Source organism: Gambusia affinis, linkage group LG21 (assembly GCF_019740435.1).
Source record: "Gambusia affinis linkage group LG21, SWU_Gaff_1.0, whole genome shotgun sequence".
Lineage (NCBI taxonomy): Eukaryota > Metazoa > Chordata > Actinopteri > Cyprinodontiformes > Poeciliidae > Gambusia > Gambusia affinis.
The window spans coordinates 17,780,897-17,801,984 of NC_057888.1; the positions used below are offsets into that span (position 1 = coordinate 17,780,897).

A 21,088-nucleotide genomic window follows, 5' to 3' on the forward strand; every position below is an offset into this window, starting at 1 on the left:
TTCTGAAGATATTTTGCCTTTTTTTTTTTTTTTTTTTTAATTGGTCCCATTACAACTACAAAGATCAATTCATTTTAATGGGATTTTTTTTTTTTTTTTACTGAATAATACAAACTGCCTTAATTATGAGAGGAAGAGTCTGATTTCAGTTAAATCATCACTATGAGTTTCTTGTAGGTAAATAATGTCAATTTTATTTTGGTTCAATGTTTGGTAAATTAAAGCACGTTTTTCAGCCTCCCTCGCCCAGTTAAGATTCAAAGATGCTATTTTAAAAGAATCCATATTGGGTTAGAAGCTAAAACCAACACAGCAGAAACCTATGAGAAATAATAAAGTGCTGCTGTGCATCATTCTAATCATAATTGTTTCCTTACTTTGGACATTCTTTTCTTTAACCTAAAGACTTCCTGATCTGATAAACTTGATACCTCTTTGTTCTTGATGTGATACCTTGCCGAGAAATAAAATAATCTTAAATTAGGAAAATAACTTAAAGTTAAATTGGATTTAGTTGATTTTATTTAGAAATAATTTGAAAAGTAAAGTTGATCGGATTATCAGTGTTGATTATTTAAAATGAACGCAGTTATTTATTAATAGTTTGTAATCCTTGAATGACATTTTGATCCACACTCTTTACCAGTTGGTGGCATCTCCATTGTTTGCCAACCGCCAAAAAAATAAAAAATACAATAAATCGAAGAAGAAAAAGAAGCAGAAGAAGCCGTTGAAGAAGAGCCGTTTTGTTGCTTGTTCCCCTTATTTATCTGTCTTTTTCTGTTTATTTTTGTCATTCTATCACTCTGTTTGACGTCTGATTAATTTTAATGTACATTTTTATTTTACTTTTTTTATTTTTATGTGTTTGTATTTTTATTTATTTTTATTTTTTATTGTCTTATAATTATGTGTGCCATAAGCCTGTAAGACTTGTTTTCTTCTTGTGTGTACATGCCACGTGGTATTGTAAACTTGTTCAAATTGTAAAAAAAAAAAAAAAAAAAAAAAAAAAGAGCCGTTTTGCTTAATGGACGAATTTTTCAAAATGTTTTCGGTCCAGTTTAAATAAGTTTATGAACAACTGGTTAACTGCTGCAGAAGAAACATTCACAGAGTTTAAAGAAATAACCGTCAAGTCGGAGGAAGAGATGGATGATCAGCGCAGACTGCTGGATTTTTTCCGGACTCCCCAGATAATCTTACACCGAATAGGTAGGAAACACCAGTGTTTGGTTTTCCATCTCCAGCCGCGATTGTGGCCAGACATTTTGTCTAACTTTCGGAATCTATCAATGTTGCTTTGACATTTTGGGTCCTGGTTAAAGTTTTAAAATAAAATAATAGGTTAAGTTATATCAGTTTCATCTAGCTACAGTGAATCGTAGCATGACCAGGCATCTTTACCATCTGCCTGTACAAGAGCAAGTCAATAAAATAGTATAATAATCAACTGTAAGTAAAATATCTTGTACATATGTTCTTTAAAAGGTCTTCTATAGAAGATATATAATGATAATTTTATCCCCGCATGCATCCGTTATTCATAAGAAGAGTAACGTAACCATGGCAACCAGCACCGCGGCGGAGTTAGCCTTGCCTTCTTTACCTAGTAGTGGTTCTATTACTGGGGCCCATAGCAATGCACAAGGAGAGCACTGCCTCCATGCATTGTGTGACCGGTGAACTTCTGCGTTGTGTGTGGTGATCAGACAAACCACAAAACTCCGAATCAGGGTTTGGAGGCGGTCTCCGTTTATTCAGCCTGTCAATCGGGAGACATTAGCATTAGCACATAGCATGTGCTCTAGTTCGCCAACCCGATCTCTCCCCAGTGGAACAAATAACAAAAGGGCGCGCTAACATACCTGTCAATCGGGAGACATTAGCATTAGCACATAGCATGTGCTCTAGTTCGCCAACCCGATCTATACAAAACAACAGTATTAACATGCATCAGATGTTATAAAGGCGTAATAGCAACTCAACTGAAAATAGTTGCTATTAATACAGGCGGAAAAGTAAACATTCGAACAATATAAATGAAAGGAATACAACGGATTATAAAACTTGCCTCTCCCCAGTGGAACAAATAACAAAAGGGAAGAGGAAATTAATAACAGAGTATATATAATGGTCCTGGAGGACCCCGAACAAAAGAAGAAGAAAGAAGGGCGGAGCTGGAGGACCAAACCCCTTATAGCAGACACAGAGGAACACAAGGATAGACAAATATAAGGGGACAAATAAAGAAAACATTTTGTGGAAATATATAACTAACAATATAAACCCAGTTACATTCACCCCCCTAGATTTACACAAAATTATAAAACCATAAGGAAAACAACAACAAAAAAAAACAATAAAATAATAATAATAATAATACATCACAAGCCAAAAAGTATCACAGCCAATGAGGAAAGTGGTCACGGCACCAAGTGTGACCGGTGAACTTCTGCGTTGTGTGTGGTGATCAGACAAACCACAAAACTCCGAATCAGGGTTTGGAGGCGGTCTCCGTTTATTCAGCCTGTCAATCGGGAGACATTAGCATTAGCACATAGCATGTGCTCTAGTTCGCCAACCCGATCTCTCCCCAGTGGAACAAATAACAAAAGGGCGCGCTAACATACCTGTCAATCGGGAGACATTAGCATTAGCACATAGCATGTGCTCTAGTTCGCCAACCCGATCTATACAAAACAACAGTATTAACATGCATCAGATGTTATAAAGGCGTAATAGCAACTCAACTGAAAATAGTTGCTATTAATACAGGCGGAAAAGTAAACATTCGAACAATATAAATGAAAGGAATACAACGGATTATAAAACTTGCCTCTCCCCACTGGAACAAATAACAAAAGGGAAGAGGAAATTAATAACAGAGTATATATAATGGTCCTGGAGGACCCCGAACAAAAGAAGAAGAAAGAAGGGCGGAGCTGGAGGACCAAACCCCTTATAGCAGACACAGAGGAACACAAGGATAGACAAATATAAGAGGACAAATAAAGAAAACATTTTGTGGAAATATATAACTAACAATATAAACCCAGTTACAATTGCATGGCAGGCACCTATTGTTCTACACCCAATAGAATGTTTCTTTATTATTATTATCAACTTTTTCTTCCGTCACCGTTTATGCGGCTCGTACCGCTGCGAGCCCACCCACAAAAGTGGTATCAAAACGTGCGGCTCGATGCCGGGAGGGGCGCTATTACCTTTATTAGGATTCGGATTTACGATGGCGACGTAAAAAGTGAAAAACGAGTAAAATTTCCAGCTGTCGAAACGCAGAGCATAACTGACACCAACCGCCATTCCGTTAGTGTGAAATTAAGTCAATTTTTGACCCCAAAACAATTTTGAAATCGCTGTCACGCCCACAAATTTCGCCCTATCGGTATCAAACTCGGTGACGACATTGATACATATGCCTGCTCCGGTAAAATGTTTTCGATATTTCTCTAGCGCTTACGGTTTTCTGTCAAGGTGCTTCAGAGCAAACTCATGCGCTAACTGACGCTCTCCCAGATTCACTTCCATAGATTTCTGAAAAATTTTCTGAGCCCTGCACACACTATCTTTGTCTCATCACTGTAATTACTGTGAATGAGGTATAAATATGAATTGCGGTACTATTGGAGACGACAAATAGCCCTCTCATACGCTTCAAACGGTTTTCGATTATGTCTCTCGGTTCCTGAAAGGCAAAAGTTTGTTCAGAGTGCTTTTTCCATATTAACTGACTGGGTGTCTCACAAAGATAGAATTCTTTTTACACCTTTCTGTCTCACACACGACAGTTAGCAGCTGATCCATTACCATAGCAACGGAACACACGAGGGCAGAGCAGCTGATTAGGACTACAAAAACGCATCACTGTAGTTCTTTTTATGGCAGAACTCTGGAATGAGCTGGGCTTGAGAACTGTTGTGGGCATTTTATAACTGATTTTAACCAACCATTGTTACAAACAGGATTAGTGTGTCAATTTTAAATGAAGCTTAATGGAAATTTCACAATAAAAGTCCCAACATTTCAGTCAGGTTAGTGCAATAATATTAGCCTGTATTATCTTTTTCTCTCAGGTTACTTATGCACTGGCTTGAAGTGCAAGCCAGTGCATTAGCATTAGCCTTTGACCTAATGATAATAAAAAGTACTACAAAAACGCCATATCTGTAGTTCTAACTAACACTCAGTTAAAACAGAGAGCTGAGCTTCCATTTAGAACGACTGGCTTAGACATTGGATTAGTGTGGGCATTTAATATGAAGCTTTTGTTTATTTTTCAAAATAAAAGCCTTTATATTCCCCTCAGGTTAATGCACCGCCTATGGTGCAATAATATTAGAATGCACTATATTCTTCTCTTAGGTTAGGGAATTGCCTTGCACAGCAAGGCAGTTCATTAAGATTAGACTTTTACCTTAAATAAGCTATTAGCAATTTTTCTTACTTATTAGTCATTTTAAATATACTGAATGGAGTAAGTCAATTACAGAAAACATTCTAATGATAACCCACATGCTGTTGGCAGCATTTAGGCAAGGATATGTTTGGCCTGCTTTGATCAGAAAAACTAACTGCTTCAAACTATTGAATTCTGTCTCCCTGTGTGTTTCACTCACGTGACAGTTGAGCTGCTCTTTAGAACTACAAAGACTGAAGGTTAGAACTACAACATGGCGGAAACCTCAGTGCCTACAGAAGAGGTCTGAGCTGAATGTCAAAACTACAACATGGCGGAACTGTCAGTTACTACAGAGGAGGACTTAGCTGACCTTTAGAACTACTTGTGTTTTGAGCATTAGATAACCGATTTAACACAATCACTGTTACACATGGGATTAGTTTGACCATTTATAATGAAGCTTACTGAAAATTTCAAAATAAAAGCGTAGGCAATTTTTACATCTGATAATTGCTTTTTTGAGCATTGTATAACCGATTTAACACAATCACTGTTACACATGGGATTAGTTTGGCCCTTTGAAATGAAGCTTAACAAAAATTTCAAAATAAAAGCCTTGACAATTTTTACATCATGTAATTGCTCTTTTAGGCTTTATGTGACTGGTTTATCCAAAGCACCCTTACACATTGGATTAGTGTGGGCATTTATTATGGACCTTTATGCAAATTTCAAAATAAATCCTCAATATGACCCCCAGGTTAGTGCACCGCCACAGGCGGTGCAATGATATTACTCTGCATTATATTTTTCTCTCAGGTTAGGTACTGCGCAAGGCAGTTCATTAGCATTAGCCTTTTTGCTTAAATAAGCTATTACCTATTTTTCTGACTTATTAGCCATTTTTAGTATACTTAATGGAGTAAGTAAATGACAGTAAACATTCTAATGATACCCCACATGCTACTGAAAGTATTATGCTTACATTAGCATTTTGGCTAATTTGATCTTATACACTTACTTTATCATACTGAATGTTGCACGTCCAGATTACTTAACATTCTCCACATGCTATTGATTACATTGCAGCTTACTTTAGCATTGATGCTAATTCTTAGCATCAGAACGCTGGGTCCAAACCGACGGGCATACTTTGGCAGGCCCCAGTTAAATTTCTTCAAGAATTTTCTAGTTTGGTTCTATTATTTTAGGGACTCCCGCACTTCCCATATCTGTGCCCTATGTCCCTCGCACTTTGTTCAGCATTTATAATTTTAAACCATTAACATGTTTTTATGAGCCTTTAAACTCAACAGGAGCCCGAAAATACTCCCGCAGTTTTTGCACCTGTGCTAACCGACTGAGGCATCATGCTGGTGCTGTGCAGAGGCTGGTGTGTTAAATTCATGCCAACAGACTAAAAGACAAAGAACGTTTACCAGTTTAAAAAGAAATTAAAAGAATTTAATAAGTTGACTAATGCTGTCTGATGCAGATAAGGTTAGCTAAATGATGTCTAGTCATTGACTAACCTTAAACTTGTTATGAAGAATAAGCTACTAAGTTATGATCTATCTTGAGGGGTAATACTGGGTGATTGTTTGAGGGGGGCTGAAAAGTCATAGAAGTAGTTTTACTGCAGTCCACTTTTTACTTTTACTTGACTATGAACTAATAAATACTTGTAAACTAGTTAATGAACTCATTAACTGTCAGTTCATAAGTTCTTAGAATGTTCTTTCCAAGTAATGTGCAAAATTTTAAGTTTAATCTAACAAATTTCCTTTTATCTTCCAAAAAATATCAGATTTTTTTTTCTAGCAAATTTTAACATTTTGGAGCTCAGAAGTGTCTTTTTTTCCCTAGAAAAATGCAGAGTTTTTTGGGGGCGGAATTGTACCGTGTCTACATCACATGTGTCAAATCTGGCCCGCCGTAGCTTTTTATGTGGCCGTCTAGATTCCCAAGTTATATCAAGTAGTTCCTCTTATACCAATAAATATTTTTCACAGATCTCCAAAATTCATACAAAATCAACTGGTCCCCACATTTCTTTCTTTCTGATTTTACTGCAAATTTTTCCACCATTAATCGATTAAAAAAAGTCAGGTTTCACATTACAGAAATTAACACTTCAAAAGCACAAATTCCCAGATGGACTGATCAGTGTGAAAAGATGTTTCATATTTCTTTTTAAAAAACACGCATTGAATGCAGAAACAAACAGATGTTTATTGATATTTTAAGAGTCTAATGGGTTTTATCAATAGATCCTGACACAACCGGCCCTTTAAGAACATTCAGATTTTTAATAAGGCCCAAAATGAAAATGGGTTTGACGCCTCTGGTCTACACTGATCCTCTTATGCCGTAGTACTTACTTGAGTAGATTGATTTTGCATACAGAAATAGATTTCAAAGATTGAAAATATTAGATTCTTAGACTAACATGATTATTCAGCATCTTTGTTTGCATTATTATTGTTTAGAGTGTACGTAGTTTCCCACTAGCAACAGAAAATCCTGAATATAAAACCGACATTTAACTAACATAACCAACATAAAATGTAATAATTCCTAAATAACAGGAATAATTATAGCTTGCACTTAAATCAAAATTTCCAATTACAAATTTGGGATTAAATGAAAGTCTTCTCTCATTTACTTCAATAAATAAAGTTAACAATTCCTCTTTTTTCTGTTTTCTTCCCTAGATTGCCGACGACATAACATTTATAAGGAGAAGCCATGTGACCAGGAGAGGAGCTCCACTCTGGACCAGGAGGAGTTAGAACCTTTGCAGGGGAAACAAGAACAGGAAGAGCCAGAGGATCACAAACATCAACAGAGAAAAGTGGGAGAGAAAGAAGTTGACTGCAGTCAGAGTGAAGAACAGGTTGCATCAAAACAGGAGAGTGATACCTTCATGGTGGCTACAGCTTATGAGCAAACACACCACAATCAATCAGAACCTAACGGAAACAAAGTCAATTTCCAGGAAGCTGAGAACCAAAATGAGGAGAAGAAGAACCTTTCACATGTGTCATCTGTGAAAACATTTCACTACCAAATATGCTCTCAATGATCATATTAGAATTCATACTGGTGAAAAGCCGTTTTCATGTGGGAACTGTGGACAAAGTTTCAGTCGAAAACAGCATTTAACTCAGCACATGATGATTCATACTGGTGAAAAGCCGTTTTCATGTGGGAACTGTGGACAAAGTTTTAGTAGAAAACGGGATTTAACTCGGCACATGATGATTCATACTGGTGAAAAGCCGTTTTCATGTGGGAACTGTGGACAAAGTTTTATTCAAAAACAGCATTTAACTCGGCACATGATGATTCATACTGGTGAAAAGCCGTTTTCATGTGGGAACTGTGGACAAAGTTTTATTCAAAAACAGAATTTAACTCAGCACATGATGATTCATACTGGTGAAAAGCCGTTTTCATGTGGGAACTGTGGACAAAGTTTTATTCAAAAACAGCATTTAACTCGGCACATGATGATTCATACTGGTGAAAAGCCGTTTTCATGTGGGAACTGTGGACAAAGTTTCAGTCGAAAACAGGTTTTAACTCGGCACATGATGATTCATACTGGTGAAAAGCCGTTTTCATGTGGGAACTGTGGACAAAGTTTTATTCAAAAACAGGATTTAACTCAGCACATGATGATTCATACTGGTGAAAAGCCGTTTTCATGTGGGAACTGTGGACAAAGTTTCAGTCGAAAACAGGTTTTAACTCAGCACATGATGATTCATACTGGTGAAAAGCCGTTTTCATGTGGGAACTGTGGACAAAGTTTCAGTCGAAAACAAGATTTAACTCGGCACATGATGATTCATACTGGTGAAAAGCCGTTTTCATGTGGGAACTGTGGACAAAGTTTCAGTCGAAAACAGGTTTTAACTCAGCACATGATGATTCATACTGGTGAAAAGCCGTTTTCATGTGGGAACTGTGGACAAAGTTTTAGTAGAAAACAGAATTTAACTCAGCACATGATGATTCACACTGGTGAAAAGCCGTTTTCATGTGGGAACTGTGGACAAAGTTTTATTCAAAAACAGAATTTAACTCGGCACATGATGATTCATACTGGTGAAAAGCCGTTTTCATGTGGGAACTGTGGACAAAGTTTCAGTCGAAAACGGGATTTAACTCGGCACATGATGATTCATACTGGTGAAAAGCCGTTTTCATGTGGGAACTGTGGACAAAGTTTCAGTCGAAAACAAGATTTAACTCAGCACATGATGATTCATACTGGTGAAAAGCCGTTTTCATGTGGGAACTGTGGACAAAGTTTCAGTCGAAAACAGGATTTAACTCAGCACGTGATGATTCATACTGGTGAAAAGCCGTTTTCATGTGGGAACTGTGGACAAAGTTTTATTCAAAAACAGAATTTAACTTGGCACATGATGATTCATACTGGTGAAAAGCCGTATTCTATGTGAGGTTCGAACTGTGGACAAAGTTTCAGTTTATAAACAGGAAATTGTTTAACTCGGCACATGATGATTCATACTGGTGAAAAGCCGTTTTCATGTGGGAACTGTGGACAAAGTTTCACATGATGATTCATACTGGTGTTTGTATTATTATCTTTGTAGAAAGAATGAGTGGGGTGAATGAGGTTAACTTTAATACACTTTTAATCCAAAATAAAATGTGCTGTTGTGCTCTATTTGTAGATGTTCATTAATTATTTTGCACTTTGAAATTTACTGTATTAAAAAAAATCTTTGATAGGTCTGTCTTTAAAGCAAAACTAGACTGAAACTGAAGCTGTTATTTGTTTCAAATTATATTAACCAGTCTAGGTAAAAAATTTTTTATCTAATGTTAGCTTAAATGTTAATATCATGTTGGCTCATGCTAGCGTGTTGGTTAACACGACTTAACCCATTAAATACGGGTGGTTTAGGTTTTAGGTAAAAAAATGTTATCTAATGTTAGCTTAAATTCTTTGATTACCATGTTGCGGTATGTTAGCATAACATTAACTCAATCCATTGGGTAAGTCAAGCTTAGCTTTTTTGTCCCAATTAAACAAAAGCTAATGTTACCTTAAATGCTACGTCATGTTGGGTAACAGTAAATTAACCTGTTAAGGTTAGCAGCTATTATCGCTGTGGGGTGGAGAGCCTTCTCTGTCTGCATCACTTGTGGTGAGAGGATGGCTCTGCAAAGTTGTGGTCAAAGCTGCACAAAGGACTTTGGGGAGCAGCTTTTCAATTTCTTGATCTGGGACCTGAGTATAAATTTCTTCCCACAAACTATCAAGGTGGTATGATAATAAAAATCCTTAAATCCTTGAACAATTTGTGCATTGAGGAATACACTTAGCATGCTACAGGTAAATGTTATTTAATTTGGTTAAGAATAATTATTGTACTATCAATAAGTGATTTGTAAGCCATGTTCTTAGTTGCCAGAGGAACACAGTACTGCCTCTATCAGCTCAGATGTTCAAACTGATTAAAAATGAGGATGGATGCTTTCTATGAAAATATTCCTCGCCATCTTCCAGGTTCTTTCATCAAACAGTTGAGACAGAGTTTCACCACTATTTACCCGCTACTTTACCCGCCATTGAAAGTATTCTTAAAAGTTTGTCTGATAATCTGCAGCTCATGTGACCAAACTAGCCAAGGAGATGAAGTTAAAACACTCAATATTGTCAACATTGTCACTCAACAATGTCTCAAGATTTATGAAAATCTGGTCATTTGATAAAACACTCAACATCTCTATCTTTTAAAAAGACTCCAAAATTACTGGGTCTTTTAAAAAGATAGAGTCTCTGAGAACAGTTCTTTAAAACATTGCCAGTTTTTTTTGTGTTTTGAGCTGACTGTCCAGGAATTACCCGAAGTATTTAAAATTAGCCACAGTTTCAACAGGCTGGCCAACGAGAGAAACTAGAACCACTTTGGGGACCAATAATGCCAGAATTAATGTTTTGAATAAATTTATATATTTTTCAAGAACAAGGCAGCTAATATCAGCCATCTCCTCAGTCTGTCAGTTCTGAAGTCCGATGATATAAACGTAGTTTTTTCCTTAATCCCCATTTTACTGCAGTTACTTCCTTGTGGGTCTTTATATGTTATGCTGTCCCAGAAAATGTAAATAGGTTTTAGGATTCAAAGCGAAAGCTTGTCAAATGTTTACAGAATGGATCAGCTATATGTCACTATTAATAATGATTTGTACTGAATCAAATTTATGCTTAATTTGACTGATCATTTGGTGCTTCTACGCGAGTGGACTGGTTCTTTATTAGCATAATCAGGGAGACCTAATAGAGGAAATGTTTTATATACTAAACATATGCACATAATAGAAGACATTCACTTTGTCTTAACAAGTGTCCAACTATCCCTGTATGTACATTTTATTTAGTAAATGTAAAAACAAATTTTTGACTTGTCTTGCTTTGTTATATGTGTTGATTCTGCCTGTATTTTGTTTTTGTTCTATTTTTGTCCTATGCAAAATTAAGTCTATAAAATCAAGATGATCAAATAATTACTGACTTATTATGATGTTTAACCAAATATTTAACAATTGGTATATAAGAAAGGCTTACAGTGATTCAGATACACAATGGCATTTATGTAGAAAGTTAGATGTTCTATATTACCATCCATAGTCAATTTCCTAATAGCCTTACAATTCATGCCTCAAGAAAACAATAGAACACTCCTATATTACAAGTAAATACTAAAACATTTAGCTCGCTGGATGTCTGTTTTTCTGTTCTTTTTACATTTGCTAAAATGGCAACAAAAAAAAGCTGAGCATTTTACAGGTTAATAAAAAAAAAACATAATTTTGAAAGAGTTTGTTTGTCTGGTTTATTCGTGCAATTGGTACTCCTTGTGAAATGGTGAAAACGGTCTAAAAATAATCTAATCTTTCATTGCTTGAGGATAGCCTTACATGACAAATGTAGGAAAATAAAGCATTAAATGTTCAAATTCATTTTCACTCTGCCAATTTGAATTCAGTTTGAAAAGTAGCAACCAAGTATGTCAACATCATGCCTGGAATACTTTGCAGAATGACATGAAGACCAAGATCTTGTTCTGAAGATATTTTGCCTTTTTTTTTTTTTTTTTTTTTTTTTTAAATTGGTCCCATTACAACTACAAAGATCAATTCATTTTAATGGGATTTTTTTTTTTTTTTTTACTGAATAATACAAACTGCCTTAATTATGAGAGGAAGAGTCTGATTTCAGTTAAATCATCACTATGAGTTTCTTGTAGGTAAATAATGTCAATTTTCTTTTGGTTCAATGTTTGGTAAATTAAAGCACGTTTTTCAGCCTCCCTCGCCCAGTTAAGATTCAAAGATGCTATTTTAAAATAATCCATATTGGGTTAGAAGCTAAAACCAACACAGCAGAAACCTATGAGAAATAATAAAGTGCTGCTGTGCATCATTCTAATCATAATTGTTTCCTTACTTTGGACATTCTTTTCTTTAACCCAAAGACTTCCTGATCTGATAAACTTGATACCTCTTTGTTCTTGATGTGATACCTTGCCAAGAAATAAAATAATCTTAAATTAGGAAAATAACTTAAAGTTAAATTGGATTTAGTTGATTTTATTTAGAAATAATTTGAAAAGTAAAATTGATCAGATTATCAGTGTTGCTTATTTAAAATGAACGCAGTTATTTATTAATAGTTTGTAATCCTTGAATGACATTTTGATCCACACTCTTTACCAGTTGGTGGCATCTCCATTGTTTGCCAACCGCCAAAAAAATAAAAAATAAAAAATAAAAAATCGAAGAAGAAAAAGAAGCAGAAGCAGAAGAAGCCGTTGAAGAAGAGCCGTTTTGTTGCTTGTTCCCCTTATTTGTCTGTCTTTTTCTGTTTATTTTTGTCATTCTATCACTCTGTTTGACGTCTGATTAATTTTAATGTATATTTTTATTTTACTTTTTTTATTTTTATGTCTTTGTATTTGTTGGGTTTTCTTGTTCAGTACTCATGTTTGACAATGAACCACACTTCTTTTGTTAGATAGCTGTGTTCACTTTATTGCCAACGTTCCAGTTAACAACGTCTTCACTTCTTTGTTTTATTAGAACAATGCAGTCTACACACACGAACTTGCTATCACTGCCCCCAGTGGACAACAGCAGTACAACATGCACATAAACAGAAAGTGACAGGATGCAGAACTTACAACTGTACCTTTCAACGTAAATTAGAATGCATGAACATATAACACAAAATAACTTAAAGACAAGTTAAGATGAGAACATATTCTAACAGTATTTTTATTTATTTTTATTTTTTTATTGTCTTATAATTATGTGTGCCATAAGCCTGTAAGACTTGTTTTCTTCTTGTGTGTACATGCCACGTGGTATTGTAAACTTGTTCAAATTGTTTTAAAAAAATACAAAACAAAACAAACAAAAAAAAAAAAAAAAAAAAAAAGAGCCGTTTTGCTTAATGGACGAATTTTTCAAAATGTTTTCGGTCCAGTTTAAATAAGTTTATGAACAACTGGTTAACTGCTGCAGAAGAAACATTCACAGAGTTTAAAGAAATAACCGTCAAGTCGGAGGAAGAGATGGATGATCAGCGCAGACTGCTGGATTTTTCCCGGACTCCCCAGATAATCTTACACCGAATAGGTAGGAAACACCAGTGTTTGGTTTTCCATCTCCAGCCGCGATTGTGGCCAGACATTTTGTCTAACTTTCGGAATCTATAAATGTTGCTTTGACATTTTGGGTCCTGGTTAAAGTTTTAAAATAAAATAATAGGTTAAGTTATATCAGTTTCATCTAGCTACAGTGAATCGTAGCATGACCAGGCATCTTTACTTTCTGCCTGTACAAGAGCAAGTCAATAAAATAGTTTAATAATCAACTGTAAGTAAAATATCTTGTACATATGTTCTTTAAAAGGTCTTCTATAGAAGATATATAATGATAATTTTATCCCCGCATGCATCCGTTATTCATAAGAAGAGTAACGTAACCATGGCAACCAGCACCGCGGCGGAGTTAGCCTTGCCTTCTTTACCTAGTAGTGGTTCTATTACTGGGGCCCATAGCAATGCACAAGGAGAGCACTGCCTCCATGCATTGCATGGCAGGCACTTATTGTTCTACACCCAATAGAATGTTTCTTTATTATTATTATCAACTTTTTCTTCCGTCACCGTTTATGCGGCTCGTACCGCTGCGAGCCCACCCACAAAAGTGGTATCAAAACGTGCGGCTCGATGCCGGGAGGGGCGCTATTACCTTTATTAGGATTCGGATTTACGATGGCGACGTAAAAAGTGAAAAACGAGTAAAATTTCCAGCTGTCGAAACGCAGAGCATAACTGACACCAACCGCCATTCCGTTAGTGTGAAATTAAGTCAATTTTTGACCCCAAAACAATTTTGAAATCGCTGTCACGCCCACAAATTTCGCCCTATCGGTATCAAACTCGGTGACGACATTGATACATATGCCTGCTCCGGTAAAATGTTTTCGATATTTCTCTAGCGCTTATGGTTTTCTGTCAAGGTGCTTCAGAGCAAACTCATGCGCTAACTGACGCTCTCCCAGATTCACTTCCATAGATTTCTGAAAAATTTTCTGAGCCCTGCACACACTATCTTTGTCTCATCACTGTAATTACTGTGAATGAGGTATAAATATGAATTGCGGTACTATTGGAGACGACAAATAGCCCTCTCATACGCTTCAAACGGTTTTCGATTATGTCTCTCGGTTCCTGAAAGGCAAAAGTTTGTTCAGGGTGCTTTTTCCATATTAACTGACTGGGTGTCTCACAAAGATAGAATTCTTTTTACACCTTTCTGTCTCACACACGACAGTTAGCAGCTGATCCATTACCATAGCAACGGAACACATGAGGGCAGAGCAGCTGATTAGGACTACAAAAACGCATCACTGTAGTTCTTTTTATGGCAGAACTCTCTGGAATGAGCTGGGCTTGAGAACTGTTGTGGGCATTTTATAACTGATTTTAACCAACCATTGTTACAAACAGGATTAGTGTGTCAATTTTAAATGAAGCTTAATGGAAATTTCACAATAAAAGTCCCAACATTTCAGTCAGGTTAGTGCAATAATATTAGCCTGTATTATCTTTTTCTCTCAGGTTACTTATGCACTGGCCTGAAGTGCAAGCCAGTGCATTAGCATTAGCCTTTCACCTAATGATAATAAAAAGTACTACAAAAACGCCATATCTGTAGTTCTAACTAACACTCAGTTAAAACAGAGAGCTGAGCTTCCATTTAGAACGACTGGCTTAGACATTGGATTAGTGTGGGCATTTAATATGAAGCTTTTGTTTATTTTTCAAAATAAAAGCCTTTATATTCCCCTCAGGTTAATGCACCGCCTATGGCGGTGCAATAATATTAGAATGCACTATATTCTTCTCTTAGGTTAGGGAATTGCCTTGCACAGCAAGGCAGTTCATTAAGATTAGACTTTTACCTTAAATAAGCTATTAGCAATTTTTCTTACTTATTAGTCATTTTAAATATACTGAATGGAGTAAGTCAATTACAGAAAACATTCTAATGATAACCCACAAGCTGTTGGCAGCATTTAGGCAAGGATATGTTTGGCCTGCTTTGATCAGAAAAACTAACTGCTTCAAACTATTGAATTCTGTCTCCCTGTGTGTTTCACTCACGTGACAGTTGAGCTGCTCTTTAGAACTACAAAGACTGAAGGTTAGAACTACAACATGGCGGAAACCTCAGTGCCTACAGAAGAGGTCTGAGCTGAATGTCAAAACTACAACATGGCGGAACTGTCAGTTACTACAGAGGAGGACTTAGCTGACCTTTAGAACTACTTGTGTTTTGAGCATTAGATAACCGATTTAACACAATCACTGTTACACATGGGATTAGTTTGACCATTTATAATGAAGCTTACTGAAAATTTCAAAATAAAAGCGTAGGCAATTTTTACATCTGATAATTGCTTTTTTGAGCATTGTATAACCGATTTAACACAATCACTGTTACACATGGGATTAGTTTGGCCCTTTGAAATGAAGCTTAACAAAAATTTCAAAATAAAAGCCTTGACAATTTTTACATCATGTAATTGCTCTTTTAGGCTTTATGTGACTGGTTTATCCAAAGCACCCTTACACATTGGATTAGTGTGGGCATTTATTATGGAGCTTTCTGCAAATTTCAAAATAAATCCTCAATATGATCCCCAGGTTAGTGCACCGCCACAGGCGGTGCAATGATATTACTCTGCATTATATTTTTCTCTCAGGTTAGGTACTGCGCAAGGCAGTTCATTAGCATTAGCCTTTTTGCTTAAATAAGCTATTACCTATTTTTCTGACTTAGCCATGTTTAGTATACTTTTTTTTTTTTTTTTTTTTTTTATATTTATTGTTTTCAACAAATTAACAAAACTGCAGGACAGTTATCAAAATACAAAGATATGCGGAACATCGATCAGACTGCGATTACTAATTGGCGTCGGTTGACGCTGGCATTGAGATCTTCTACATTGTCATCATTAGTGAATGAATCCAAACAAGATTGCAGTTACAGATAAATTCCAGAATACAGCTGCCCAACTATAATTTATGTAACCAGAAAAACAACAAAAACAGTGATACCCTGACCCAACCCACCCCAAGTTATCAAGGATAGAAGATAGAACAGCAAAAAGATAGATGGGGGAAACAGAAAGAAAGAAAAAAAAAATAAATAAATAAAAAAAAAAAATAAAAAAAATAAAAAGGGAAGGTTAATTTGTACAACCAAAACAAGTATGATAACTAAATAAAATATTCAGCTCCTCCGCATACTGCTGGAAATGAGTGCATAAGGGTGTATTAAGTCCCTTGTGTACCAACCGAGAGGCTTTCTGACAGGCAGGGAGGCAGCAGAGCCACATAGCAGACGTCAGTCCATCACTACTCGTGTCCAGTGGTACCACTCAAAAGTTCAAGGAATGGCCCCCACGTCCCAACATATCTGCGTACATCATTATTGAGAGTGTAGCGTATTTTTTCAAGATGTAAACAAGAAGCCATGTTGTTCAGCCAGCATTTAAAGGAGGGAGGTGAGGCAGACTTCCACTCTGTAAGAATGACGCGTTTAGCCACGACCATCCCAAAGGCCAGAGCCTCTCGAACAGGCAGGGGCAGAGCAGAGCAGGAGTCAGAAACACCAAACAGAGCAATGAGACAGTCCGGAGGTATCTGATGTTTGTACGCCGTTTGGTAAAGATTAAATATGTCAGACCAAAAGGTTGTTAAATAATGGCAGTGCCAGAATTGATGTCCAAGGGTAGCCTTAGGGTGTCCACATCGGTCACATGAACTTGGATGACTAGGGAATATTTTATTCAACCTTGCTTTAGAGTAGTGCAGGCGATGCACCACTTTAAACTGGATTAGTTGCAATCTGGCATTAATAGAGCAGTTTTTTATTCCCAACAGCACACGATCCCAAAGCGCAGTGGAAATAGTAACTCCCAAATCATTTGACCAGGCATCTCTGATATGAGTAGATGATGTTGGCATAGAAAACATTTACAAACAGTGAGATTAGACATCTGGAAGTGGGAGGTTTTATAAGAAGATCATAAAAAATATGTTGCGCTGAAAGCTGATTTGTGCTCAGAGCAAGTTGGTTTGCGAAACTCCTGGCCTGCAAATAACGAAAAAAATCATTTGGGGACAAATTGAATTTAGACTGTAACTGAGGGTATGATGAAATCTGTTTATTGATAAAAAGATCCTTGAGAGAGGAGAGACCTCTGGTCGACCAGAGTTTGAAGGCAGGATCTGAGAGGCCTGGCTTAAAGCAGGGGTTATTACACAAAGGGGCATAAATGGACAGATCTGGGAGTTTCAAGACCCTCTTTATTTGTGTCAAAATCTTAACTGAGTTCTTAAGTATGAAGTCAGACATGAGCCTCTTGAGGGGATATCTGGTTTAGAGAATAATATTGCAGGTAATGAGGCAGAAGTTTGTAGTAACAAGTTATAAGATTCAATCTGAGGCCAGCCAGGAGAGAAAGCGGAAGGAGTACCTGCCCCGGCAGAGCCCGACGTCCAGAATGTCCAAGCCCTCGCATTGCAGGCCCAATAATAGTGCCGAAATATCGGAAGGCCAAAGCCACCCTCACCTCTAGCTTTCTGTAAATGCGCTTTAGAGATTCTGGAAGGTTTGTATGCCCAAATGAATGGCATAATAATTGAATCCAATGTATTAAAAAGGAAGAAGGAATAAAAATTGGGATATTTTGGAAGAGATAAATAAACTTAGGAAGGACAACCATTTTGATAATATTAATTCGACCAATTAATGAGAGTGGGAGTAGCCAACTGTCGATCCATTTTCTTAGCTTAGAGAGTAACTCTAAATAATTTAATTGGAAAAGTAGCTTGGAGTTTACAGGAATTTTGATACCGAGATACATAAAGTGGTCATGGGAGATTTTTAATGGTAAACTATTCAGGAAACCAGAGTCAAGTCCATCAGACAGAGGGACAAAGGCAGACTTAGTCCAGTTGATTGTGAAACCAGAGAGCTGTCCAAAGCTCTGCAGCATCTCAAGAAGCGGTGGAAGAGAGGCACTAGCATCAAGCAATGTCAAGACTACATCATCTGCATATAAACCTATGACGTGCTCTGATGTACCGCATGTGATACCTGTGATAAGTTGATTAGACCTGATGGCAACAGCCAAGGGTTCCAAAGCCAAAGCAAAAAGCATGGGAGACAGGCAGCAGCCCTGCCTAGTACCACGTTTCAGTAGAAAGGCGGGTGATCTATCTCTATTGGTCAACACCTGAGACCTGGGATGAGCGTAAAGCATTTCTATCAGAGACAGAAAACCTGTGCCAAAGCCAAATCTTCTGAGAACAGCGAACATGTATCCCCACTCCACCTGATCAAAAGCCTGCTGAGCATCCAAAGATATGATTGCTGAGTTGGGGAAAGCATGAGAGTACATAATGTTAAGTAGTCTTCTTGTGTTGGAGAAAGAGAATCTTTCTGGAATGAATCCAGATTGATCTGGATGTACCAGACCACTGATGTGTGAAGACAATCGGTTGGCTAAGACCTTAGCAATAATTTTCTGATCAGAGTTAAGCAGGCTCAAGGGGCGATATGATGCCACATTGGTAGGGTCTTTGTCTTTTTTGAGTAAAAGACAAATATTAGCATCATATAAAGACTCAGGAAAATGGCCAACCTCCACGGAAGACCTGACCATACGCAGTAAGAGTGGTGACACTATATCAATATGAGACTTGTAAAACTCAATACCAAAGCCGTCAGGGCCGCATGCCTTTCCACTAGGAAAAGAGCGGATTGCTGTCCTTATCTCCTCAAGAGACACCTCACCATCTAGTTCCAGCCTGGCAGCATCTGCAAGAGTTGGAATGTCCAGTGGCTGAAGAAAGCGTGTAATATCCTCTGTAGATGCAGTTGTATTGGAGGCATAAAGTTTATTGTAGTATTGAAAGAAAGTTTTGTTTATTAGCTTATGATCTGTCAGAAGCTGGCCTGATGGAGAAAGTATCTTATTAATGGCTCGCTCAGCCTGCATCCCCTTCAACTGCCTAGATAGTATTTTATCTGCTTTGTCCCCCAGTTCAAAATATTTCTGACGGAGCCTCTGAATATCATCCATAACCCGCTCACCCAAAATACAGTTATATTCATACTTTAGGTTCACAATAGAGGTAAATATGTGGTCAGAATTGGAGCTATGGAATGCATCTTCCAGTGTGGTTAGTTGCTTCTCAATTTCAGCCAGACGATTACGTCTGAGCTTTTTAACATTGGATTGGTATGATATAATATCACCTCTTATGACAACCTTGAAAGATTCCCATAGAGTAGAATCAGAGACAGCGCCATTATCATTGTAGGCCAAAAAATCTGAGATCTTATTAGAGACAAATTTGCAAAAGGAGCTGTCCAAGTTTAAGGAGGGATTAAGTTTCCAATTGTATTGTGCTCTTTGAGTATCAAAGTTAAATTCAACTGACAACGGTGCATGATCAGAGATGAGAATAGGGTGGTAGGTGGATTTGAAAACACGGGGTAATAAGTTTGAATCAACCAGAAAATAATCAATTCTTGTTGAGGATTTGTGTACCGAAGAAAAAAAGGAGTATTGGCTCTCTATGGGATGTAGATGCCGCCAGACATCGACCAGATCCAAAGATGTTGCTAATTTGGTTATAACCGATGTGGACTGCAATGGTGGGGCAGGTTTAGGAGAAGACCTGTCTAGGACAGGGTCGAGGTAGCAATTAAAATCACCCCAACAATGATCCTATATTCGCTGTGTTCCGCTACAAGATTAAATACTCTTTTGTAGAAGTCTGGACAGTCAAAGTTAGGTGCATAGATGTTAAGAAGGGCCAGAGGGACAGAATTAATGAAGCCAGTAATAAGAACATATCTCCCGCCTGAATCAGTCACCTGTGACTTAAATATGAAAGGTACAGATTTACGGATGAGAATGGCCACTCCTCTCGCCCTGGAGGTGAAGTTGGATTGATACACCCGCGACACCCATGAAGTCCTCAAACGTCTCTGCTCTGCAGGTGAGATATGTGTCTCCTGTAAGAACACAACATCAGCCGACAGATCCTTTAAGTGAGAAAAAACCTTGCCCCTCTTGAGTGCCCTACCCATACCTCTGCAGTTCCAGGTAATGAAGGTAATAGGATTCATAGCTGGCATGGAAGGAGCACAATCAAAGAACATTCAGAACGATGGACAAAAAGGTGTTGTCTGAGCTGAATAAAGGGGGGGGGGGAAGAAAAGGAAGAAAGAAAGGGAAAAAAGAGAAGAAAAAAAAGGCACCCACCCACCCCTCCCTGCCCCATATTCTAAAACCAAATGACCAAATACCGCCCTCGAACCACCCTCCTCCCACTCCCACACTGCAGTGAAAAAACAAACAGTGCTTCCCTTTGAGCTAAGGGAGGCTGCTGGGAACTGACCAGAGCAGCACACCACGAGAACTTCCATAACCACTCCTAGATAGGGAGCAAAAACCCCGGGAATCTCCAAAAAACAAAGAACAGTACAAATAACACACCTGGACAATTATAAGTTTCAGAATCAGGTATATAACGACCACAAGGGGATGTACAAACCAGAGAATATTCAAGCTAAAAAGAAGTTAAGGAAAGGAATAAAGAAAGAAATGTCTATCCAGAATGACCGCTGAGAATATAACATGTAACTGATATACGATTAGGAAAACAAAAACACAACCAACCATATTGTGCTTCAAAGTACAGCATTTTTTTATGTCGAGCAGTAAAACCAACGAGCCTATTTTGAGACATCTGCTGCGGCAGAGATGGAAGCAGTGAAATGTTCAGCCTCTGCCGGTGAGAGAAAAGTCTTAACAATGTTGTTGTGTACAACCTGCAGCTTGGCTGGATAGCGTAGTGCAGGGGTTTTCAAAGTATGAAAGGGTGAGCCCCCCTTCAAGGAGCTTAATGCCTGCTGCGCCTCCCCCCCCCCCCCCTCGTGAAAGGGGGCGGAGGGGGGTGGAGTTCTAAAAACTCCACCTTCAGCCCCGCTCTGGCCAAAACCAGTGATGGCATAGTTACTTTGAAA

At 37.6% G+C, this 21,088-nt stretch overlaps 1 protein-coding gene across 1 annotated transcript in view; it reads left to right on the forward strand.

Moving 5' to 3' along the window:
* The first annotated feature begins 7,724 nt into the window (after positions 1–7,724).
* LOC122824314 (gastrula zinc finger protein XlCGF8.2DB-like) overlaps positions 7,725–21,088 on the forward strand; it is a 29,790-nt gene continuing 16,426 nt past the window's right edge. Inside the window, exon 1 of the mRNA XM_044104764.1 lies at positions 7,725–7,780. Within this exon, the coding sequence (XP_043960699.1) occupies positions 7,765–7,780 (16 nt within the window). The 5' untranslated portion in view covers positions 7,725–7,764. The remainder of the gene's footprint in view (positions 7,781–21,088) is intronic.